The following is a 20,695-nucleotide window of genomic DNA, read 5'->3' on the forward strand; positions in this document are numbered from 1 at the left end:
ATAGTTGAAGGAGCAGATGGCGATTCCCCACCGGGCGGCCCGTGATACGAGTTTTCCAGTGCTTTTCGTTGCTGTAGTAGTTGGCGTCGTCGAAGCGGTCTGCAGGCGGCCGCAGTACTGTCGTCGCTCCAACTCCCGCGCGTGAAGCTCGTCCGGAGCACGAGGCTACTACGCGCTCAGGTGGCATACGGAGGGAATGCTAAGTCCAACTGGAATATCACGCTGTACAATGCCGGGTCGCCCTTAAGCTTACGACCTGGGACTGCGACGGTATCGCTCGCGACAGGTTGCCATACCTCTGGGATGACTGATGATGTGTAGCGCTATACCCTCAAATACGGATGAGGGTATGTATCGCGCGCGCGAAATAAAGAAATAGTCATATTCGTTGCATGGTGAATCAGCGACATCCAATAAACACAGCTCCAAGCCCCTGAGCCTATCTACTCCCGTGCGTATATGAAAAGATAAACACGCCAGTTCATGGACGTCGGGACCAGCAAGCGCGCAGCGTCTGCGATGGTGAGTGCGGCAAACCGGACGAGAGCCAGAAGGGCTGAGTGGAGCGGCCCTTCGGACTCTCGCCAGGTTTGGGGAAGTCACTAACACCCATACCAGCACTCACCCCTATCTTCTCCACGCGTACCTATCAGCTGAGCGCCGGACACTGAATGCGCTCAGGTGCTAGGTATGCGTGGTGAGAAGAGCCTCCCGCAAAACCACAGAAGAACAAACCGAGCGCAGTTGGCTTCCCCGCCGCGAGGCGGGTACTAGACCCGGGGGCCACGATGAGGCCTGCGCTATCCCCGGGAGGGACCCTGCAGTGCGCCAAAACGCGTGCGCTTTGGCGCACTGCAGCCCGCTTGATGCGTATCCTTCATTTAAAACCTGGCTTTGGTCCGTAACTAAAAATCCCCTTTGTACATAAGAATCCCCTGACTCAAGGGAGTGCGCGATGGTCACGGCCAACCGACCAAAGAATCTGTTTCGACGTTCTGTGACGCAGCCGACGCCACAAGGGCGAAGGGAGCGGGGCTCTGGCAGCCCCAAGGGGGATCCGCCGAGGCACGGCCAGGAGTCGACCTAGCAAGGGCCGCCCCAACCGACTGGGTCCTCAGCCGAGAGCTCCAGCGCAAGTACGCCGCCCGCGCGTCCGCGAACGACACACCGACGCCTCACGTACGCGCTAAGCATAAAGCCCGCACGGGCGAGGGGGGCAGCAAGCCATCCCCCCCGCTGACCCTGTTGAGGGCCTCTTGCGCGTGTTTCGGTCGTGAATCTTCTGAGCTGCCAGCATTGTCAGTGTATGTCGAAGGCGGCTCGGAGCGACGACGCAGGGGCATGACGTACGGTGTTCGTGGCGTTTGCAGGCGCACTAGCTTGGACGTTGCATCTGCAGTTTGCGACGAGAGAGTGAGCATATGAGAGAAGAAGGTCAGGTTGCTCGACGCACCGCGGAGGCCAATTGTCAATAGTACTTGTGAAGAGAATGACATGACGTGAGCGGAGGTGGCGCGAGATCGAAATGAAACATGCACCGAGAGATGACGGTGGGGCGACGCTATAGCATGCTCGCACCAATTCAATGTCGTCGCAATAGTTATTTGGAGGTTAAAAGTCGAGGGGGAGGAGGTGGAGGAGTGAGGAAGAGAGGAGACGCGACCCCGAGGGGTACTTATGGGTCCGGGCGGAGAGCCTCAGGCGCTCATCGAGCCAACGTGGGGCGCGTCTATCCAGATACAGGCTCACAAAAGAGCGTCCGTTTCCGTGTACTCGGATGATCTGCGATGGGCGCATCGATGGCCGCCCAAGCAGGCACGGAGAAGACTGAGTGGCGGGCCGCGCGGCCAGTAGAGACGAGGATGGCATGGCGCGCCGCACGAGGACACCCTGAAAGCGAGGGCGCCCCACCCTCGATACGAGAGAAGCCTGAAGAAGAAAACCACGGATCAGGAAACTTCCTCAGTGTGAGAGACTGTCCTTGGACGCGATTGACTCGGACGATCGCCGGCGGCCCAGCGCCAACCTATGATGGACCGGGGAAACCCGAGGTCTAAGGCGATTGGGGGCGGATTTTGAGCTGCTCAGGGTGCGCTACCGTACAGCAGATAACGCGCATCCGGTGGTGTTGGCAGCGGAAGGGGTCTGAGCTGCGCAGCGGGGAGACCGCATGGCGAAGCGATCGGGAGGTTTGAATTGTGTTGCCGCATTCGGGTGAAATCAACTTCTATTTGCGCATGTTTTGTCTTATGGGAAATCTGCCCTCTTTCGGACGCCCGCCTCTTATCCTGCAACCATTTCGTCGCACGCACCCTGGGCACGCCTGATCCGAGGACTTCTTCCCTGTGCGTGCTGATAGAATTCACTTTTGTTCTCAGCAGACTGGACGCGTGTTCATGCTCCACAGCCCAGAACCCCCCGTTGCCACTGCCCCGGGCATCATAGGGTCTGAGCGGAGGGTGCGCTTGCGTCCCTGTCGGCGGTGCTACAGCGGCATCAGATGTGCAGAAGTCTGGACCATGCTATCAGAGATGATGCCACGGGTCACAACCCAGGTCGCGCCATCTGGACTCCGGGCAGAAATCCAAGCCTTATCCAGGTTCGACACTCACCGTAGCACTCCGACCCGGATTCCGGGCCTCGTGGCCTGATGATCCTGTGCGGAACGACAGAGGGCCCCACCCGCTCTTGCAGTGAAGGGAGATTGGCGACTCCAGGAGATCCCACTCATGGCTAAGAGAGGCCGATGTGCACAGAGTCCTCACTCGTTAACATCGAGGCGGGGGAGTGACGTTCACTGATCCTCGGAGTGGAGCGGGGGCCCCCCTCTCAGGCTGGTCATGCGGCGAATTGGACGACGTGCTCCAGCTGCCCGTGTTGTCGAATCACGACCGAGCGATCGGAAGCATCAGGAAGTTCGGATACAGTGCAGGGTTGAGGGCTCCGGCGCGACCCGAAGGGGCATCATACAACAAAGGATGCACCAAATTGGGGAGTGTTGACTCGGGCTTCCGCATCTGGATGTCCAACCCCACCCCGTTTTTACGTCTTTCTCCCATCCGCAAGACGTCGGCGCTCTTTGGTGACTCGGCAGAGGCTTCTCGTCCAGAAGCAGGATCCTCAGGAGTCCCCCCTTCGCTGGCATGCGCCCCAGGCCCCGGGTGTGCGATGCCTCTGGCCTCTAGGGCGATTGGAAAGCGCGGAAATGGACTTCTTCAGCGAGCGTTCGGCAAGACCGCTTCCCGCCACAGAGAACGCCTCAGCCTTCACAGTGTCTCTCCTCATCGCCATCACATCCACACATCCGGGACCGCCATCGCCCAAGAGCTGCTCAAGCGCGATGAGATATCGCGCGTTGGGGATGCTGTCCGAAAGTCCAGCACGTCCACAACACTGACGGTGCCTGCACTGGGCGGCGCCACTACGGGAGGATACCTGGCGGATTTGGTGGCAGGACATTCGTACTAGGAAGCAAGCATGCATCGCGGTTGCGCCCCGCAGTTCCTCGCCACACATTCTCATCGCCCCCACTTGTGGTTGTCGCTTCCGAGTCCACTGTCCCGCCGGTGGGGAGACGAACATCGCGAAGAACGTTCTCTTCCCTCAGGGTCACTCATGGAGGTCTGTGCTGCATCGCTATCTCTCCGTCCTGCTCATCCAATCTGATACTCAGCTCCTCAGGATCTCGCATAGACGTACTCGCGACCTCCAGACACTGGACTATCCCCGGACGCGGCCAGCACGAGCCTCAAGGTCTTTCCGATGTCGACCAATCTTCCCCCATCGGCCCCGCCCCACCCCGTGCCCTCCTGTCCTTCTCCTCGTCGTCCTCGACATTGGCGTTGGATCACAATGTTGGTGCGTCTATCATTGCCACGGGTCCGCTTCGTTGCACTCCACTGGTGGGACGGCACAGTGAACAGGACGAGCATAGACATCCTTCCTTAGGACGAGGTCGCAGTAGGGACATGTATATGAGCGGATGTGGCACGAAGTCTTTCGCCATCTATAGGTCGAGCTCGCGGACGTTTGGGTGGTTGACTGCATGACCTGTGCATGGTACGCCACCGATCACATTCCCTACCTTACTTCACTCACGAGACGTTCCAGACTCTGCACCTGGTCGTATGGTTCGTGTCGTTCGATGAGGTAACGTGTGGATAGGGTCGTGCTGTGTACGCTCCCTTGTCTCTCGCCCCCTACTACCTCGTTGGAACCATCTCCAGCCGCGTTCCTGGAGACGTGCAGTTACTTATCACACTCCTGTCGTACGTCCCGCCTCTTCGAGTTCCTGTGCCCTCGCAATGTTCATTTATGGCTCGCGTCAGGTGCATCACGCTCAGAGTGAGACACGAGGCGGCCTATGAAGAACGCGTTGAGGATACGGTGGCGTTGCGACCTTATATATAGCGGGTACGCGGCGTCCATCTGGTTCGTGCGTGGATGTGCCTCCGCTCGCAACTGTCTCGGAATTCATGAGAGTCACAGTCGGAGCGGCATTCCTTCAAGTGAACCGCGCACGACTTGAGACTCGCAGCACCCAGGCTTGAAGGACCGGGACGTACACCGTGTTCTTTCGCACTCTTCATGTAGTGAAATTTGCGTAGCCTTGCATAGACGTCACATATGCATGCTGGACAATATAATATACGAGTTCACCACCCTTTTCATCCACTTGAACATACTGGGGCGCAGTTGGCTTCCCCGCCGTAAGGGCGGGTACTGGACCCGGGGGCCACGATGAGGCCTGCACCGTCCCCGGGAAATACCCCAAGCACCCCCCGAGATCTACGCTACGTCGCCAGTCCGCGTCGGTCGGCCTGCCTGCGATGTTGACCTTCAAAGTGTCGTCCCGCGTGCTTGGACTTCTACCTGGGGCCGTCGAGGTGGGTGTTGCGCGTTGCGAGCGCCGTGGCTGAGTTTCCATGTCGCCGTTGTGGAGGACCGCAGAACAGGACCTATCCGAGCCACGAGTCAAGAGCGAGAACGTCAGTACGTATGGCGGAGGAGTCGCGCCTGCAACGAATAAGTAATCAGTCTCGGTTCGCTGTAGCTGAAGTTAGTGACGTACCGCGACGGCGGGTCAAGGTCGCTTCCGCGAAGTCCTGCCTCCCCAGGGGTCCAGCGCGGGGCTCAGACCGCGGGCGTCCTGGCGAGCACTGGTCTGTAGACGATAATCAACATCATACACGAGTAACGGGATGGGGCAAACTTGAAGGCTTACAGGAGAAACACTGGTGAACGCATCAACGCCCGCCCTATGTGCCTAGGGGGACCGATGATGGTCGAGTGAAGAATGCACTCTGAGTAGGGGAGGAAGAGACGTGGTGTTGTGAGGGAAGGAGAGTACGGGTGACGTGGAGGCGTCGTATACACCGCGTTGAAGGCGAGAGGCTGACCGGCGGCGAACGTCCAGCGCTTGGGGAAGCGAAGAAGGGTGGCTCGCTCGAAGGTTCAACATGTCGAAGTCATCGCTGGTCAAGAACTCGATCGTGTTCTAGAACGGATCCTTTTTCGCTGCTTTCGCGGGTTTGCATAGGCACACCTTCGATAGCATCAGCCAGGAAATGGCGTGTTCGAGTACTTGTATACCGCGAAGGACAAAAATAACGGGGGTACGATTAGCGTAGAAGCTTAAGGAGGCTCAGACGACGAGCACCTCTCAGAATCGTCACAGCGAGCCTCCTTCAAGTCGCCGGGAAAGCCGAATGGAAGCGGCCGGTGCACATAACATGGGCCGGAAGGGTGGCTGATCGTCGGGGCGAAGTTCGATTTGTGAAGGGTCGGAGGGCTATCTGACATCCAACTCTGGACGCGATCGTCTACAGAAGTTTCGCCTACGTATTGCTGCGGTGCACCTGTAGAGCGCTGCTTCCTATCAGTGAGGCGCGTGTAGGCATATCAATACAGCGCATTTGGGATATATACTTACCTATTGTGGCTCGCGTGCATGCGTAGTGCTTGGCCGCAACTCAACTTGACGCATCGTGCGGAGACAAACCGGGGTTCTTGAGCGAGAAGCAGAAATGAACGATATTCCGCGTCGCATATCCACCGCTGCACGCTTGATGATGAGAGCGCAGAACGTAACGAGGGCGTTGACGTTAAAGCCGACCTGAGAGTAAATATTCCGCGCGAATATGATGAGCAATTCGTCGGTTGAGATATGTGTAGTCTACATGAAGTGGGCGGTCGAAATTACCTCCCCACTCGTGAGTACGTGGTATGCCAGTGAATCTCTTGGGAAACATCAGCCATCTCGAATCCGACGTAGATGGTATGATACCCGAAGTGTGGGCCGTCGTTCGGGCCACAAGCTAAAGCCGTATGCACTGGACGTACCTGGCTCAACGACTCTCCAGCACTCTGCACCTTCCCCAGAATACACCATACACATGAACTTGAAGCAGAGGTTGGATACAGGCGGCGCAAATGGGTTGTCCCAGGGTGTGTTTCCACTCAGAGAACGACAGATGAGGCACTTCAAACCTGGCAGGGCACACTCAGCGTCAGAGACGTTCGTCGCACGTCTCTACCCGGATGGAGAGGGTTCAAACATGCATGCATGCGTGCAGGGTGAAGACAGAGCAATTTCTAGGTCAAGATTCCCTCGTAAGCCCCAAAACCCAGTAGCACCAGGGAACAAGTAGCCAAGCGACCATAGTGGGAAGATCCGATACGTCACATTGGCCTACAGCAGTTGAACGGGACCTTTTCACCAGATTCACTTGAGCCCCTTTATCCAGAGCATATGCCTGAGTAATTTCTGGAGAGAAGGAGTGCACGACGTCGACGAGGGCGAGGAAAAAGAAGAGAGAGGGAAGGAAGAGAAATATGATGGAGCCATTTCGGAGAACCAGGCCAACCTTGCGCAAGGGTGATTAGATCAAGAGATTAGATTCGACGACCCGGCGCCTGCACACGCTCTCGCCCTTGGTCCTCTGCGTCGACTCGAAAGTGACTTTGGGGATGATCCTGCTCCTTCTACCATCTCCCCGGAAGCTAGCTCGCCGTATAGCGCATGGATACAACCCTTCAAGTTATTAAACATATCTCTCTTGTCACTTTGATCACTGGATAGCTCGGAATGGCCTCCTCTGGCGACGACCGCGAGTCGGACAATCCGCCTTGGTACGCGTATCGCCCCGATGGGAGGCCCAGTGGTGGGGGCGTGCCCGATCGCCTCTTCCGCCATCCAGTGATACAACAGCGGAAAATCCACTTGAGTCACGCTGTCAAGCGTGTACGTCGCTCTCGAATTATCCGAGTCTCCAATCAAGGGATTGAATGTTACTGTAGAGATCAGAGCATAGCGGCGCCGGGTGTGACCTGTGACTGCCGCTATGCTCTGATCTCTACAGTATAATTTACAGGGCATCGTATTCTTCACGCTGGTAGCCCCAGCCCCAGCACTTCTAGGGAACCAAGTGGTTAAGATTCTCAACACAGATACACAAGAAATGCGGATATACGAGCAACTCCTGCCTGACCTCCGTCGGCCCAATAATCACACTGTCCCAGGCGAGATAACGCGCACCGGCCATCCGCTGCTCATCATGCCACGTCTCCACGATATAAATTCTCTGCACATACACGACGGGTGGACTCTGCAGAGAGTCATGGACGCCATGCTTCAATTCGTAGAGGTACGCGGGACAACGCCACATCTTTCCCTTGGTTTGTTGCTGATTCGGGATAACATCCAGGGTATCGAATATCTGCACAGCAAGCAGATAGCACATATAGTACGTTCCATCAGTGAATCTTTTTAGAGCGCGAATTTTGCTAATCATCTTATAGGACATCCATCGGGACAACCTGGTAGTGGGGACCTGCGATACCGCAGCCAAGCACGAGAGCGTCGTCAAGAATCGAATATACATCATCGACTTCGATACGTCGCGTCAGTTCTCGCTCGGCCCTGGCGTTCAACAAGCAATCACTCTCCCCGGCACGGTCCAGGTCCCGCCGAATGGCCTAACGTCCTTCGACCCGTACTCATGGGACGTGTACTGCATGGGGCGTACATTAGAACAAGTTATCAGGGTGCGTCAGATCTATCATACCATCTATGACAGCTCGTTGTCTTACAAGGAGCACGTCGCGGACAGGACGTGTATCAGAGAGACGAGCCGCCTCACTGGATCGCGCAGAAGTACATCCAGTGGCTGGTTGGGAACGAACGGCTCGGAGGCTGCACTGGTGTATGCCGCTGCCGACCCACCGCGCGTGCTGCACTGCGAGTCCTAGTGGTTCTCAGATGGGCGGTTTATGCGGAACACGAATATCCCGGGATCATCGAGACGCTGTCATCCTCAATCTCGACTCGTTGACGATCATAAATGCTGGCACGTTCTGCTCGCTTTCCCTCCATCGCCCGACGTCCGCTGATTCTCTGCACAGATTTTCCTCGCCGCTGAGCGTGGAATGAGTGCCCCGCGCGACGTGCATGACCACATGCGTGGCCAGAATGTCTCGCCCTCGGTATGTGCCGGGTTCTGCAGGATTAGAGAGCTGCTCGAGCGGTGAATACTCTGCATAGTTTTCTATGTGTGGATAGGGATTCAAGGTTGTGTGCGATGGCCATGGCAGTGTCCGTGTCGTAGGTCAGCCTCCTCCTACGTAGGCTTCTGATTGGCGACCGATCGACTTTGGGCGGTACGCCCATCTGCGTATTCGCATTGACGAAGTAACAATGCGCGCCGAAACGTTGAGCAGCATGTGACTTGTTCATTGAACCAAACTACTAATACATGCGCTGCTCGTGTGCCAAAAGATACATAAAGGCACAGCGCAGTTGGCTTCCCCGCCGTAAGGGCGGGTACTATACCTGGGGCTACGATGAGGCCTGCTCTATCCCGGGGAAATACCACATGCACGTCCCCCGAGATCTAGACTACGTCGCGGGTCCGTGCCGGTCGATTTTCTCGCGATGCAGGCCTACAGAGTGTCGTCCATGGAGGTCTTCGGGGTCGGTGTTGCGCAGCGGTGGATCGGTCTTCATATCGTCCGCAGAGGTTCGTGGAAACGTATATTGCCTGTAATCTGTGGGAACCAAAACGAGAGACTGTCAGTACATATGGCTGAGGAGTCGCGCCTACGATGGATGGTTAGCACGGCACCGGTAATAGCTGAAGGCAGCGACGACATACCGCGACGGCGGGTCAAGGTCGCTTCCGCGAAGTCCTGCCTCCCGAGGGGTCCAGCGCGGGGCTCGGACCACAGGCGTCCGTGACTGGTGAGCATTGGTCTGCAGACGATAATCAGCATGACGCGGCGGGTATTGGCAGAACGCGGCGACGTACAAGGAGAAGCACTGGTGAACGCATCAAGGTCTGCCCTATGTGCCTAGGGGAAAAGATTATGGTCGAGTAAATAGTGTACTCTTGGTAGGGGAGGAAGAGACGTCGTGGTGTGACGGAAAGAGGATACGGGGAAGGAGAGGGTGTACAGACTCCGCCACCGGCGTACATAGGATGACCCGAGGATCTCTGGCTGCCGATCACTTCGTCCGAGCGAAGTTCAATTTGTGAAGTATGGGGGAGCTAAGTATTCGGCTTCTCACCAACGCACGGCGATTGGTGCTCGCACGGTCGCCACCGTACTCTGCAGGGTGCCTAGTGGACTTTCGATGATCATGTGCAGCATATTGACATGGACGAAGAGAAAGAAAGAGCTCAAAGATTCAAGCAAGAGTGTCTGCAGTGATTTCGACTCTGGAGGGGGTGAGCAGATCGGCAAGAGTGCGATTAGATCGGGCGTCTAAATGTGGCATGCTCTCGGCATTATCGGCCCCGTTCATCCGGGGCTGCAACTTCAACATAGCTTCAACTTGCCTCCGTCCTGCATCCCAGGACGTCCCAGGAGCGAGGACGTCGGATCCGTGGCTTGTATACCCCTTCTATCATTCCTACCGCTGCTTAGGATGCCTGGTGTCTGAGCGACTTTCCTGAGTAGACGCATGACCGGGTCTTCATGTTTATGTACCTGCAGCGCACGGACCTGAAGACACCAAACTGTTACAAGGTGCGCAACCCATTTCTACGCTGAAGATCGCGCGGTCGTCGTTGGTCCAAATCTTGCTGGATGGGGCGGCGTGTTTGGCAAATGGTACATGTCGTGTAGATTGGCTACTCCACCGTACTCATACCGGATGCTGTAGATCCCGTACAAACATCCCGCACGCCACATCTTCACCACCACCCCCGAGCATGTGTCATCCTCTAGAAATGTTCTGCCCTTCCACATGGTCGACAAAGTTGACTGCGCCTTCGTGCGCAGATGAGACGATTAAGTCCTCTCTTTGCAAACTCCACTGCTACGAGTACCACGTACGTGCTTGTGTGTACATTCCGTCTGAATACTCCCGGTGCTTCGACTTACCTGGGCGCCCTGGTGCTCGTTCAGGCTGCGCGCGCTCATCGAACTCGGAAGCGATATCGTTTTTACAGCTATACGCGGCGAAGCCGTGCGCGCGCAACATTTGAGTGACAGTCTGTGCACCTACACCGCAGGGCTCCTACGCTGCGTATCGCAATGGGGGTGTCGTCGGGTGGAGACGAGGCGAAGACGATGCGCTGAGCTCGTTGACCTGTGGGGCCCGAAGCCAATGATTCTTAGATCGATATTTGTGTCGCGTATGTGAAGTCCTTGCGACTGCGCCGTATGTGGGACAACGACGACATATGTGCCCATGCGACGCGCGACATCATTTGCCCCCGTTCTGCTCGACCAAAACGCTGCTGTCGCGACTGCAGGGGCGCGGGCGCATGCTGCTACCTTGCGGTGGATTCTGGCCCTCTTCTCGGGAGCAATACATGATATCTGATGTTCTACGCGTGGAGTTGAGAATGCGCTGATCATCCGCCCACGACCGGGCAGTGCAGCTGCCCTTCTGGTTCCCCTATTGTTCTGTCAGCACCAGACAGATGAGTCGAACGCGTTTACTCACACGACTCGCCCATTCGGAGGGCATGAGAAATATGGGCGTCCTGGCGGCAGCCGCCCCTTTTCTTCCACTCCGCTTATCGATGTGCAGCGCCTCCATACAGGACCCACATCTCTTGAGCCTCTTTGCCAAAACCGGACTGGTGCAGGCCTGCCTGATCCCTCGTCCCCGGGCGTATATGAGGGTCAGCCTTCGACGAGGCGAGTGCAATCGCCCATTGTTCTCTTTCGCCCCTCCTCCCGCAACCTCCGTGGTAGCCTCACAGCATTCATAACACCCCCTACGCCCCTCAAACTACGACCGAAGTGGTACGTTCCTTTACCTCTGATATCAGTTACGCAATCATGTTAATCAGCCGGCCTTAGTCTACTGTGTCATCATGCCGCGCGACGACGTCACCAGAGGGTGCTTGCAGGCTGTCATGGACAGTCTGAACCTTCTCCCCGATGTCCTCTTTGAGGCTTCAACCACTACCAAGGAAGTTGAAGTAGCGGTCGGCCAGACAGGTCACATCGTCCATCTGCAGAAGGCTTCCTTCACCGCGGCAAGGGCGGAGCTCCCGTTCGACCCATCTACCAATATAATTTACCGGATCAAAATCATCTACAACTCGAACACCCCCAAGCTTAACCTCACCTTATACGTCTACCAACCCCAGAATGGTCTCGTGAGGGTTCGCACTGCAGTGCGGCTGGGCCTCCAAACGTTCCAGGACAAGGATTCCACATACTATACCGACCAGAAGACGGCTTGAGCATTTCGGCGTCACAAAGCACCAACTACGAGTTGTGAGTTTTTGTTAGTGGTGTCGTTAGCTACAGCTCAGCATCTGACTGAATATTGCTCCCTCATATCTTCCGTACAGTGCGGTCTCAAATGACGAACACAAGGAGCGGGCGCAGCTACGATCATCGGGGCGGGGTGGCGGCGCAGATCATGACGCAGTTTCTAGTTTCATGGCCCAGTGGGTCGCAATATTGATGGTTGAATTATCTCGTTATATTTGTGTGTCCGATGGTCGCAAACCTGAGGACCCGGATGGAATCCACCGGAGGCCATTCATAACAATCGCGGTCGCAGTCTGAATACTGAATCTCGAAGTTCGACTACCAGTGGGCTCCATCGAAGGGATCAGGCACGATCAGTGTGGTTCAGCTCGTCAGAAGGCGTACGCTGTATTTGAGACCTGCGACAGTTTCGATAAGCGACTCGTAGTACTGCGTATGCTAGTAGTCGTCGCGATCGGACAAGAGCAGCCTTGGCTGAATCCAGACGCAGGCTGTCAAGGGGTGCCACGAGCCTGAGTGAGCGTCGTGGCCAGGGCGCCCATATCCCGTTTCGGATTGATTATGTAAGCATCCTAATGTTGAACTAGTGTGGCGTTTGATCGTCCTCCTCTCTTGCCCCCTGCCTGCGAAGTCTCTGCAGCATCCTACGCCTTCCTACGATTTCCTACAAGACACTCAACCGCTCAGCGTTGAGTTAAATTCCAGGTCTTCTTGTTGCCACGCCAAAATGTGCTTTCGACCCGTTGACGATAGCTCCGGGAATCCGCCTTGGTACGCGCCACCCTTCCCTGATGGTACTTGGAATATTGGGGGCGTGCCCGAACGTCTATCGAGCCACCCAGAAATTCAGAAGCGGGGAATGCACCTGAGCCACGCCCTCAAACCAGTACGCAATTCGAATAGATCAGCCTCGAGTGCAGCAACTGAGATACTGCACATAGGGAACGGTATTCGTCACGCTGGTAGCCCCAGCCCCAGCGCTTCTGGGTCAACACGTAGTCAAGATTCTCAATACCGCTGGAGAGGAGATGGCTATCTACGAGCGACTTCTACGCGAACTCCATCGACCAAACAATCATACTCTCCCATGCGAGATTACGCGCACCGACCACCCGCTGCTCATCATGCCGCGTATTGACGATGTAATGGAAATCTACAGACGCAAGTGGACTCCGCAGAATCTCATGGACGTCATTTTTCAAGTCGTAGAGGTATGTCAGAGGGCGCCACCTCTTATCGTCGACTTGTCGCTGAACGGCCATCAGGGAATTGAATTCCTCCATAGTATGCACATCGCGCATCTGGTTCGTCTTCCAACAGAAACACTCATATTCCAAAATAATTGTTTTCTAACGATCACACAGGACGTGCATATGGAAAATCTGTTAGGGGGTTCCGATTGGGCTGTCCCCGACCACAACGAGCTCGTCGAGAACAGGGTATATATCATCGACTTCGACACCTCGCGACAATTCACTCTCGGACCTGGCGTTCAAACGGCCATCACCCTCTCTGCCACGGTTCAAGTCCCGCCAAATGGTATGACGCGGTTCGACCCATATTCGTGGGACATCTACTGCGTGGGGCGTACGCTGGAGTACATTGTGGGGGTGCGTCGCCCTCATTTAATCTCACAGTGTCTTGCCGTCTAACGAGACGTTTGTTGCGTACAGGTCATGGAACGAAGAACCAAGGTGCCGCCTCATTGGATCGCCATGAAGTACATCCAGTGGCTCATTGGCAACGAACGGGGCTGCGCTGGCGTATGTCGCTGCCGTCCGACCGCGCGTACCGCGCTGCGAGTCATAGTCGTTCTCCAGTGGGCGGTCTATGCTGCGGAGGGCTACCGCTGGGTGGCTGAGACACTGGCACGTCTGTGGACGACTCAGAACTGACCGTTTGCGAATGTAGGCCTATATACCCCGTTGGCATGTTACAAGTTTCCTCTCGCATCCCCTACGATGTAATACGCATCCTATAGTATGGTTACGGTTCACAGAAGTCGAGGACTGGCAGCACTCGACAGCTGTCTGCGCGATGCAGGTCCGCCGCCACCTATCGACGCCATACTCCGCCACGTAGCAGCGCGACATCATGATCCCCTCGAAGGTATGCCGTCACCGGACTCTTTCCGGTGTCACCTGCAGGCCCCGTAAACGTCCAAGTTTCCGCATGCTTCCGATGGTGAGATTCGCGCAACGTCACCTTGCGACCGGACCTGCAGCCGAGGCTGACATGACGTGCTCAGGGCTCCAGAACGTGTGCAGTACTCCGTGTGAGTACCTAGTGCTCATTGGGACGAACAATCAGTTGGCCGAATCCCTCACAAACACATGGCCATATCAGTGTATTCGGCTGGCTTTGAAACTTGCCAAGATACGCAAGCATGCACAGGAACACGTGGTCGACACGAGGCTTCCGTGAGTGCTCCACTTTGATAAGGGGACAATTTACACACTCAGCGGATCAGATGCGTAGCGGGACCATCGGAACATGTAGCGATCGAAATGAGCAAGGCCGGATCAGCCGGTCGTCCGCATCGCTCACACGGAAACTTCGTCGGGAGGCTCCGAGCCTTGTTCAATTTGAGGCGCACTGCAACGCCGAATCAGTCGGGCATTCATGGGACACGGGTACGTTGCTACGCAGCTCACGGATAGTTCTGCGAGCATTTCCGGAGTGTCCGAGTGTTCGCAGTGCATCTGGAGTTGCATCCGGGATGCCGAGTGACCTCCAGTCGTGAGCAGGGACCGAATCCCCGTTCGAGCGATGGTATTGTTTGTTGCTGCTTGGTCATATGGGCCATCAACCATATTCGTCCGGGAAGCTCTCGGTACCTTTACACTTTTTGGTCGCATGACTGACCTAGAGACTTCTTCCAGATAGACGGTCTGATGCACACGCGCTTCACTGCCTGTGTTCTCAGCGGACTGTGCGGGTGTCCCACCCCGCTGCGCAGCTGACCGTATCCCACAGCGTCGAGGCCCCACGATAGTCGTATCCGCGGCCTCGAGTGAAGTTAATCTTGCTTCGATTATCCTCGTGGACGATCGTCCGGGCGTCGCACTGTCGGTTTCAATTATCCAGGATAACTTTAACCACTCGGGCCACGCTGGCCGCGGGCGCAGGCCCGGGGGCGTTGTGGTTGTCGGCGGGCCTGCTGGCGGAAGGACCATAGACATGGAGACATAGGCCGATCGATGCCACGCGGTGGAGGCATGGAGAGGGCAGTGTGCGTGAGAGCAGATGTGCGCCGCATGCGCCCACTGGAGGCCGCTGTCGCGAGGGCCGATCTGTAACGGCCCGCAGTCGTAGTGCTTCGAGTCTTCCCAGATCTACACCGCAGTTGTGCGCACCGACCCTGCGCCCCTGAAATAGCGTTCGCAAAAGTGCAGTCTCGCGATATTCACAGGCGTGTCCCGTTCAAAAAGTAGGGGCCCTGCAGGTAGCCAAGTGTACACGACGCATGGATATTGATGCCCACATGGCCTGTGCGTCTATACGCGCCGTTCGGCGTTTTCGGAGACCACCTGGACATGCATCCTGGTCATCTTCGCTAGCCGGCTTCATCACCCTAAGACGAACAGAATGGGGTAAAATGTGCGTCGCTTCAGACTACGGAGTAAGGCTAGAGCATACCAGTGATGCGGAACATATGTCGGAGGTTTGGGTAGACGGCAGTACTTATGGGGTTACATATGATGCCTGGCGCTTGCGCGCGGTTAGTGACGGGTCCACAGGAGACACGACAGAGCCTGAACAATCCAAGGATAATCGTCTACAGAACATACGGCCCATCGGAGCACAACCAGCACCCGAAGTGCAGTACGCGCCGTCGGACGACAGCAGCACACGCTAGTGCAGCCCCGCTCTTTCCAAATGAGCCATTGGAGGCACTTCTGTGCGATCCAGTGTGGCGGCTCCTTTGTCCTCTGCTGAACGCACTAAGTGTCACACACCTCTAATCAGACAACGAGACATCTTGTGGTACAATCGAAGGCGACGAACCTTTACAATGTACTCCAACGTGCGCCCCACGCAGTATATATCCCACGAGTACGGGTCGAAGCGCGTCATGCCGTTGGGCGGGACTTCGACCGTGGCAGGGAGCGTAATGGCAGGTTGCACGCCAGGCCCAAGTGTGAACTGCCGCGAACTGTCGAAGTCGATGATGTACACCCGATTCTCGACGATCTCTGGGTGGTCGCGCGCGGCCCAATCGACCCCTGCTAGTAAATTTTCACTGTGCATGTCCTGTACGATCATGAGAATGCGCTGCGCTCTACAATGCTTATGGCTCTATCCGGAGACGCACCAGATGCGCGATGTGCATACTGTGGAGAAATTCGATACCCTGGTCCGACGCTGTTCAGCTGCTGGTCTGGAGGAAGGAGGAGACGCAGTCCGACCGCGTACCTCTACGACCTGGAAGATGACGTCCACGAGTTGGTGCAGAGTCCAGCTGCGCCCGTAGATGAAGTCCACCCAGTCAATGCGCGGCATGATGAGCAACGGGTGGTCGATGCGCGTGATCTCGCATGGGAGTGTGTGGTTGTTCGGACGATGGAGTTCTGGCAGGAGTCGCTCGTAGATGGCGATCTCCTCGCGAGCCGTGTTGAGAATCTTCACGATCTGCGTCCCTAGGAGTGCTGGCGCTGGTGCAACTAGCGTTATGAACACGACGCCCTGCGCACGATACGTCAGTCGTTGTGTTGGAACTGAAAGATGCAGATGTTGGAAAATGTTATACATACAGGCTTGAGGGCGTGGCTTAGGTGTATTCCCCGCTGTTGTATCACCGGGTGGCACAGGAGACGTTCTGGCACGCCCCCAATATTCCAAATGCCATCAGGGAAGGGTGGGGCATACCAAGGGGGGTTACCGGAGGGACCATCGGGAGGAGAGCCTAAGGGCGTTGTAGCTTGGTCTGAGGGTATTGCAGCCTGGTCTGAGGGCATTGCAGTTTGGTACAGCTCGTTCGGCAGTCAAATGGCAAGCAAATAGGTTTGTCTATGAGCAGGAGCCGAGGCGGGTGCTCTTAGGGACAGACCAAGACAACTCGCAATGCTGAAGGGGGGTTGGATCCACGATGACAGAAGACGATGAATTGGAGTGTGCGGACTGCGCCGTACCGGCCAGCCGACACCAGCGTGTTCAAAGATGCTTACATCATCAGCCTGAAAGGGGAGTGAGTAGCAGCGACCGGTGACCGCCACAGCGATTAGCAACAGCGTCGTGATAATCCCGGAGGGGGGCCAGATAAGCATACATGCTTTAGCAATCAATTGAACGCATCAGCAGTCATATCAAGATGTTCTCACAGCCCAGCCAGTTTCAGCGCGACCTCCTCCGCCTCGTCTCCTTCCGACGACACCTCCTTCGCCGTAGGGGCCGCGGAACCCCCTGCGGCAGACGAAGTGGGGGCATCGTCGCCACGGTACTCGCGCACAGCCTCGCCGCGCTGATTCTTGAAAAACACGACATCGCCGTCGGGCTCGATGAACGTGCACTGCGTGAACGAGCGCCACAGCGCGTATAGCGTCGGCTACGTTCGTCGAGGTCAGCGAAGATCTTCGGTCGAAGAGGGGCACTCGCGGACACGTACAGTGGAGTCGTAGCAGTAGTACTCGCCGAGGACCGGCTTGATCGCCTCGGTGACCGCTGGGAGGTTGTCTGGCGGGCGTTGTCAGTACATGCGTTGCCCTGTCGTTCTGCGAATGCGAGGCGTCTGGAAAAGATGGACTCACAGAAAGGGACGGTAACGAAGAAATGATGTGCGACGTGGTCGTGTGCGATCTACAATTGTCATCGTGAGCTCTTCATATACGGGGGAACGCGCTGCAGACATACCCCATGCCAGAAGAACCGCCCGACCCAGCCGAAGACGGGGCGGTCGACAGTCGCGAGTGCTCCTCGGGCAAAGGTCCACGACTTCTACAATCGAATGAAACAGGATCAGAACACGAGCGCAGGACGAATTCAGCGCCACATGCGAAGAAGCGTTGCGTACCTCGCGGTAGTACGGCACAGTGGGATCGCTGTGCTGCAGATACGTGAACATGACGATCCAGTTATGCGCCCACTGTCGGATGCAGCGTAAGCTTAGAGGCCCATACAACTGATGAGGATTGGGACGTACCAGCCAAGGCACGAAGTAGAGACGCCAGACATTTGAGAACCCCGTGCGGTACGACCAGATGGCGAGGAAGGACAACATGCAGGCGATCGCCACGTCCGAGATGATGATCGAAATCCCTGCGAAGGTTGATTGTCAGAGGGAGGCTGAGACGACACAAAGCAAACTGGATACGCACGGTCTTGTGGTTTGAAGAGCTTCGAGGACGGCTTGTAGTGGCTCGTCCCGGGGGGGTATTTTGGGTTACCCTTGCGGTTGTGGCTAGATCGCGTACGTGAGCGTGCGTCGAGAGCGCTCTACTAGTAGAACGTACATTAGGTACAGCTGGAACCCTCTACATAGGAGTGGACATTAGCAGACTTCGATGACATAGAATCGACGCCGAGCACATACAGGAACTGACGAATGACCATCTTGAATAGCGTGAACAGAGGTGTTTCCTCGATGAGCTCTTTGTAGTCCATTGGTGTAGCGATCTCCGCGTCGGGAAGTTTTAGGTCGGTCCTCGTGAAGGGGTGATATGTTTCGTCCCGCGCGAGGTTATTCGCCCCTTTCTGCCTCGGTATGTCAACCCGCCATCCCGCGACTGCTATGTGTGGTACACGTACATGGTGAGAACGGTGCGTGATGCGCCACGCAAAGTACGGAGTCAGCACGAACGTGTGGAGACCCATACCGAGCACCATGTTCACCCACGCATGCGGGGAAAGCGCGTCGTGTCCGCACTAACAGCGAAATGAGTAAGATGTGTGGTTTCGGCAAACGCGCAACACATTACCTCATGGCCTAATGACGAGAACCCGTTAGCGAATGTGGGCGCAGAGGCTGTGCACACACGTACCGAGTGTCCACATTCCGGCAAACGCCACGCTCTGCCAGAACCAATAGACTGCCCAGAGCGCCCAAGACGCTGCCGCCCTAGCCGCTTCGCCCTGGCCCAGAACTGCGCTGACGTTGAAGGAGAGCTGATCGATCCGCGTCGCGAAGACGTAGAAGAGCACACTCAGTCCGACGTGCCTGCCGACGTAGAACAGGCTCTTTGCGGTGCTCTTCTCGAATAGATGGCGTGGGACGGCGGCGTGGACGTCCTTGATGGAGATCGTGGGCGGGACGAACTGGGTGCGCTTCTTCCGCTCCTCATACTCCGGCGCATCCCGCATCAGCCACCGCAGTACATCCGAGCGAAGGCCGAGGGGGGACCGCTCTGCACCGGGCACCTCGACTTTAGACTTTGCCATGGACGATTAGTAGCAGTACCAAGGGATGAATGGAGGGGGGAAGATCCAGGCGCCGCGACGCGCGACTTCACAGCGGTTATATATACTGGGCGCGCCGCCGAGGTGCACTGTGCCTGCCGTGGAAGACGTCGCCGTGGGAGCTGAACAGCGTCTGTTCTGACGGCGAATTGCGTTCCGCGCTGTCGGAGAACTTTGGATCCCATGCCTCGTGCCAAGCTCTATTCTGGACGAGGCCGAGACAGGTGGTAATGGCCGTTCATCGTCTGTCAATTTGAGCATGAATGAACGGTGAATAATCAGCGCAGACGTCGGGAATCCACTCACTGTGCACGTATTGAGCATATGCTCCTCCTGTGCAGGGTTCGGCATATCCCTGGGAAAGAGTACGCTCCGCAGGCGTGCCGAGAGATTCGGTATCTGTAAGTTGTTCACAGGCCCTAAAAGCTAGTTTCCGGTAGAACCCGAGCGTTTCGGTGCCTGTCACCAGTTCCTTGTGAAAAAGCAGCCATGTTATGGCGATGAGCGCAGGTGGAGAGTATGGACACTTGGTGGACGTGATGAAGGTTGAAGGCGAAGCGCGACCACCGACCGCTGCGGTGGACGAGAGAGTCGGAGAAAGATAGGCGCCACGCTTCAGTTCGAGATCTAATCTCTTGATCTAATCGCGCTCATGCAGATTCGGTCTCGTCCTCCGACTCATTCTTGTCTTTCTCTTCTGCCCCCTCCATCATCTTCGCTCTCTCGCCGCTGTCGACGTACTACACACTTTACCTATTTACACTCTTTCAAACTGAGGAAAACTGGGTCTAGTGAGAAGGGATCCCTGCTCTGCTCCTGTGGGCCAAACTTCGTGACATCTTGGCTCGTACACGATGACTTGGCTACTTGCGTCTCACTGCTTCTCCGTCTCACCACCCTATTCTCTGGAGTGAGCAACCTCGCAGTTAACTCCATATGAGAGCCTCTTTCTCTGCATTATGCGTCTGGCAGGAGATGCCGAAAGGTCTGACGGACGTTTGTGGGCATGCCCTGCAAGGTAAGTGGCACCTTCAGGAGTCGCTGATATGTTTTTTTTCCGCATACGTCCACATATACCTCGAAAACATGCGCTGTTTGTTTCTGGAGGATGCTGGAAAGCCCTCGTGCCAGGTTTTCTTTGCGCCTCAGCTCACGCCATCCGAGGTGGTCCCTTCGGTGGTTTGCCTGTAACACGTTTCGGTTATATTCATTCATAGACGTCGTCTGGCAAACTCGAGACATGAAATTACGCATTCAGGCTGCGCACGGTGTTGCTGTAAACCCCGGAACATGAGGTGAATGACGATCCGAAAGACCAAATTACTGAACGCACTCTTTTACAGGGACTCAGAAACCAAGCTTGACCATAAGCTCCGTAAGTCGGCTCTGTAGCTAGCTGCAGACACCAGTCTCGAATGAAACAGCAGTCACTGAGAAACCGGAGTTGCACGATAAATATGCACTGACACGTGGTTCACTGTGCGCCAACGTTCCCGTAGCCTGCTCTGCAGGCTCCGACCGGGTCACGACATTTGGCCGCCCGTCACAGCTGCAAAGGGCCTACGTA

General features: G+C 56.3%; 5 protein-coding genes across 5 annotated transcripts; 3 read left to right on the top strand and 2 right to left on the bottom strand.

Moving 5' to 3' along the window:
* Window positions 1-7,619: 7,619 nt before the first annotated feature.
* Window positions 7,620-8,333, top strand: TRAVEDRAFT_23941 (uncharacterized protein; the record flags this gene model as incomplete). The annotated part of the gene is made up of 4 exons (XM_008045158.1): window positions 7,620-7,646; window positions 7,707-7,745; window positions 7,801-8,046; window positions 8,079-8,333. The coding sequence occupies 4 exons, from the start codon at window positions 7,620-7,622 to the stop codon at window positions 8,331-8,333; spliced, it is 567 nt and encodes a 188-aa protein (XP_008043349.1).
* A 2,994-nt stretch (window positions 8,334-11,327) lies between these two features.
* On the top strand, window positions 11,328-11,702 carry TRAVEDRAFT_52808 (uncharacterized protein; the record flags this gene model as incomplete). Its single annotated transcript, XM_008045367.1, has 1 exon — window positions 11,328-11,702. The coding sequence occupies one exon, from the start codon at window positions 11,328-11,330 to the stop codon at window positions 11,700-11,702; it is 375 nt and encodes a 124-aa protein (XP_008043558.1).
* Window positions 11,703-12,463: 761 nt separating this feature from the next.
* On the top strand, window positions 12,464-13,631 carry TRAVEDRAFT_52809 (uncharacterized protein; the record flags this gene model as incomplete). The annotated part of the gene is made up of 5 exons (XM_008045368.1): window positions 12,464-12,622; window positions 12,678-12,947; window positions 13,002-13,040; window positions 13,101-13,346; window positions 13,410-13,631. The coding sequence occupies 5 exons, from the start codon at window positions 12,464-12,466 to the stop codon at window positions 13,629-13,631; spliced, it is 936 nt and encodes a 311-aa protein (XP_008043559.1).
* A 1,827-nt stretch (window positions 13,632-15,458) lies between these two features.
* On the bottom strand, window positions 15,459-16,694 carry TRAVEDRAFT_52810 (uncharacterized protein; the record flags this gene model as incomplete). The annotated part of the gene is made up of 5 exons (XM_008045369.1): window positions 15,459-15,668; window positions 15,745-15,990; window positions 16,052-16,090; window positions 16,153-16,422; window positions 16,491-16,694. 5 exons carry the CDS (start codon window positions 16,692-16,694, stop codon window positions 15,459-15,461), a joined length of 969 nt encoding a protein of 322 aa, XP_008043560.1.
* Window positions 16,695-17,053: 359 nt separating this feature from the next.
* TRAVEDRAFT_52811 (uncharacterized protein) lies at window positions 17,054-19,032 on the bottom strand (the record flags this gene model as incomplete). Its single annotated transcript, XM_008045370.1, has 12 exons — window positions 17,054-17,281; window positions 17,342-17,409; window positions 17,484-17,532; window positions 17,587-17,670; window positions 17,747-17,818; window positions 17,876-17,991; window positions 18,051-18,133; window positions 18,186-18,206; window positions 18,266-18,426; window positions 18,481-18,597; window positions 18,651-18,658; window positions 18,714-19,032. The coding sequence occupies 12 exons, from the start codon at window positions 19,030-19,032 to the stop codon at window positions 17,054-17,056; spliced, it is 1,326 nt and encodes a 441-aa protein (XP_008043561.1).
* Between the last annotated feature and the right edge of the window lie 1,663 nt (window positions 19,033-20,695).

This window comes from Trametes versicolor (genome assembly GCF_000271585.1).
Source record: "Trametes versicolor FP-101664 SS1 unplaced genomic scaffold TRAVEscaffold_12, whole genome shotgun sequence".
NCBI classification, from domain to species: domain Eukaryota; kingdom Fungi; phylum Basidiomycota; class Agaricomycetes; order Polyporales; family Polyporaceae; genus Trametes; species Trametes versicolor.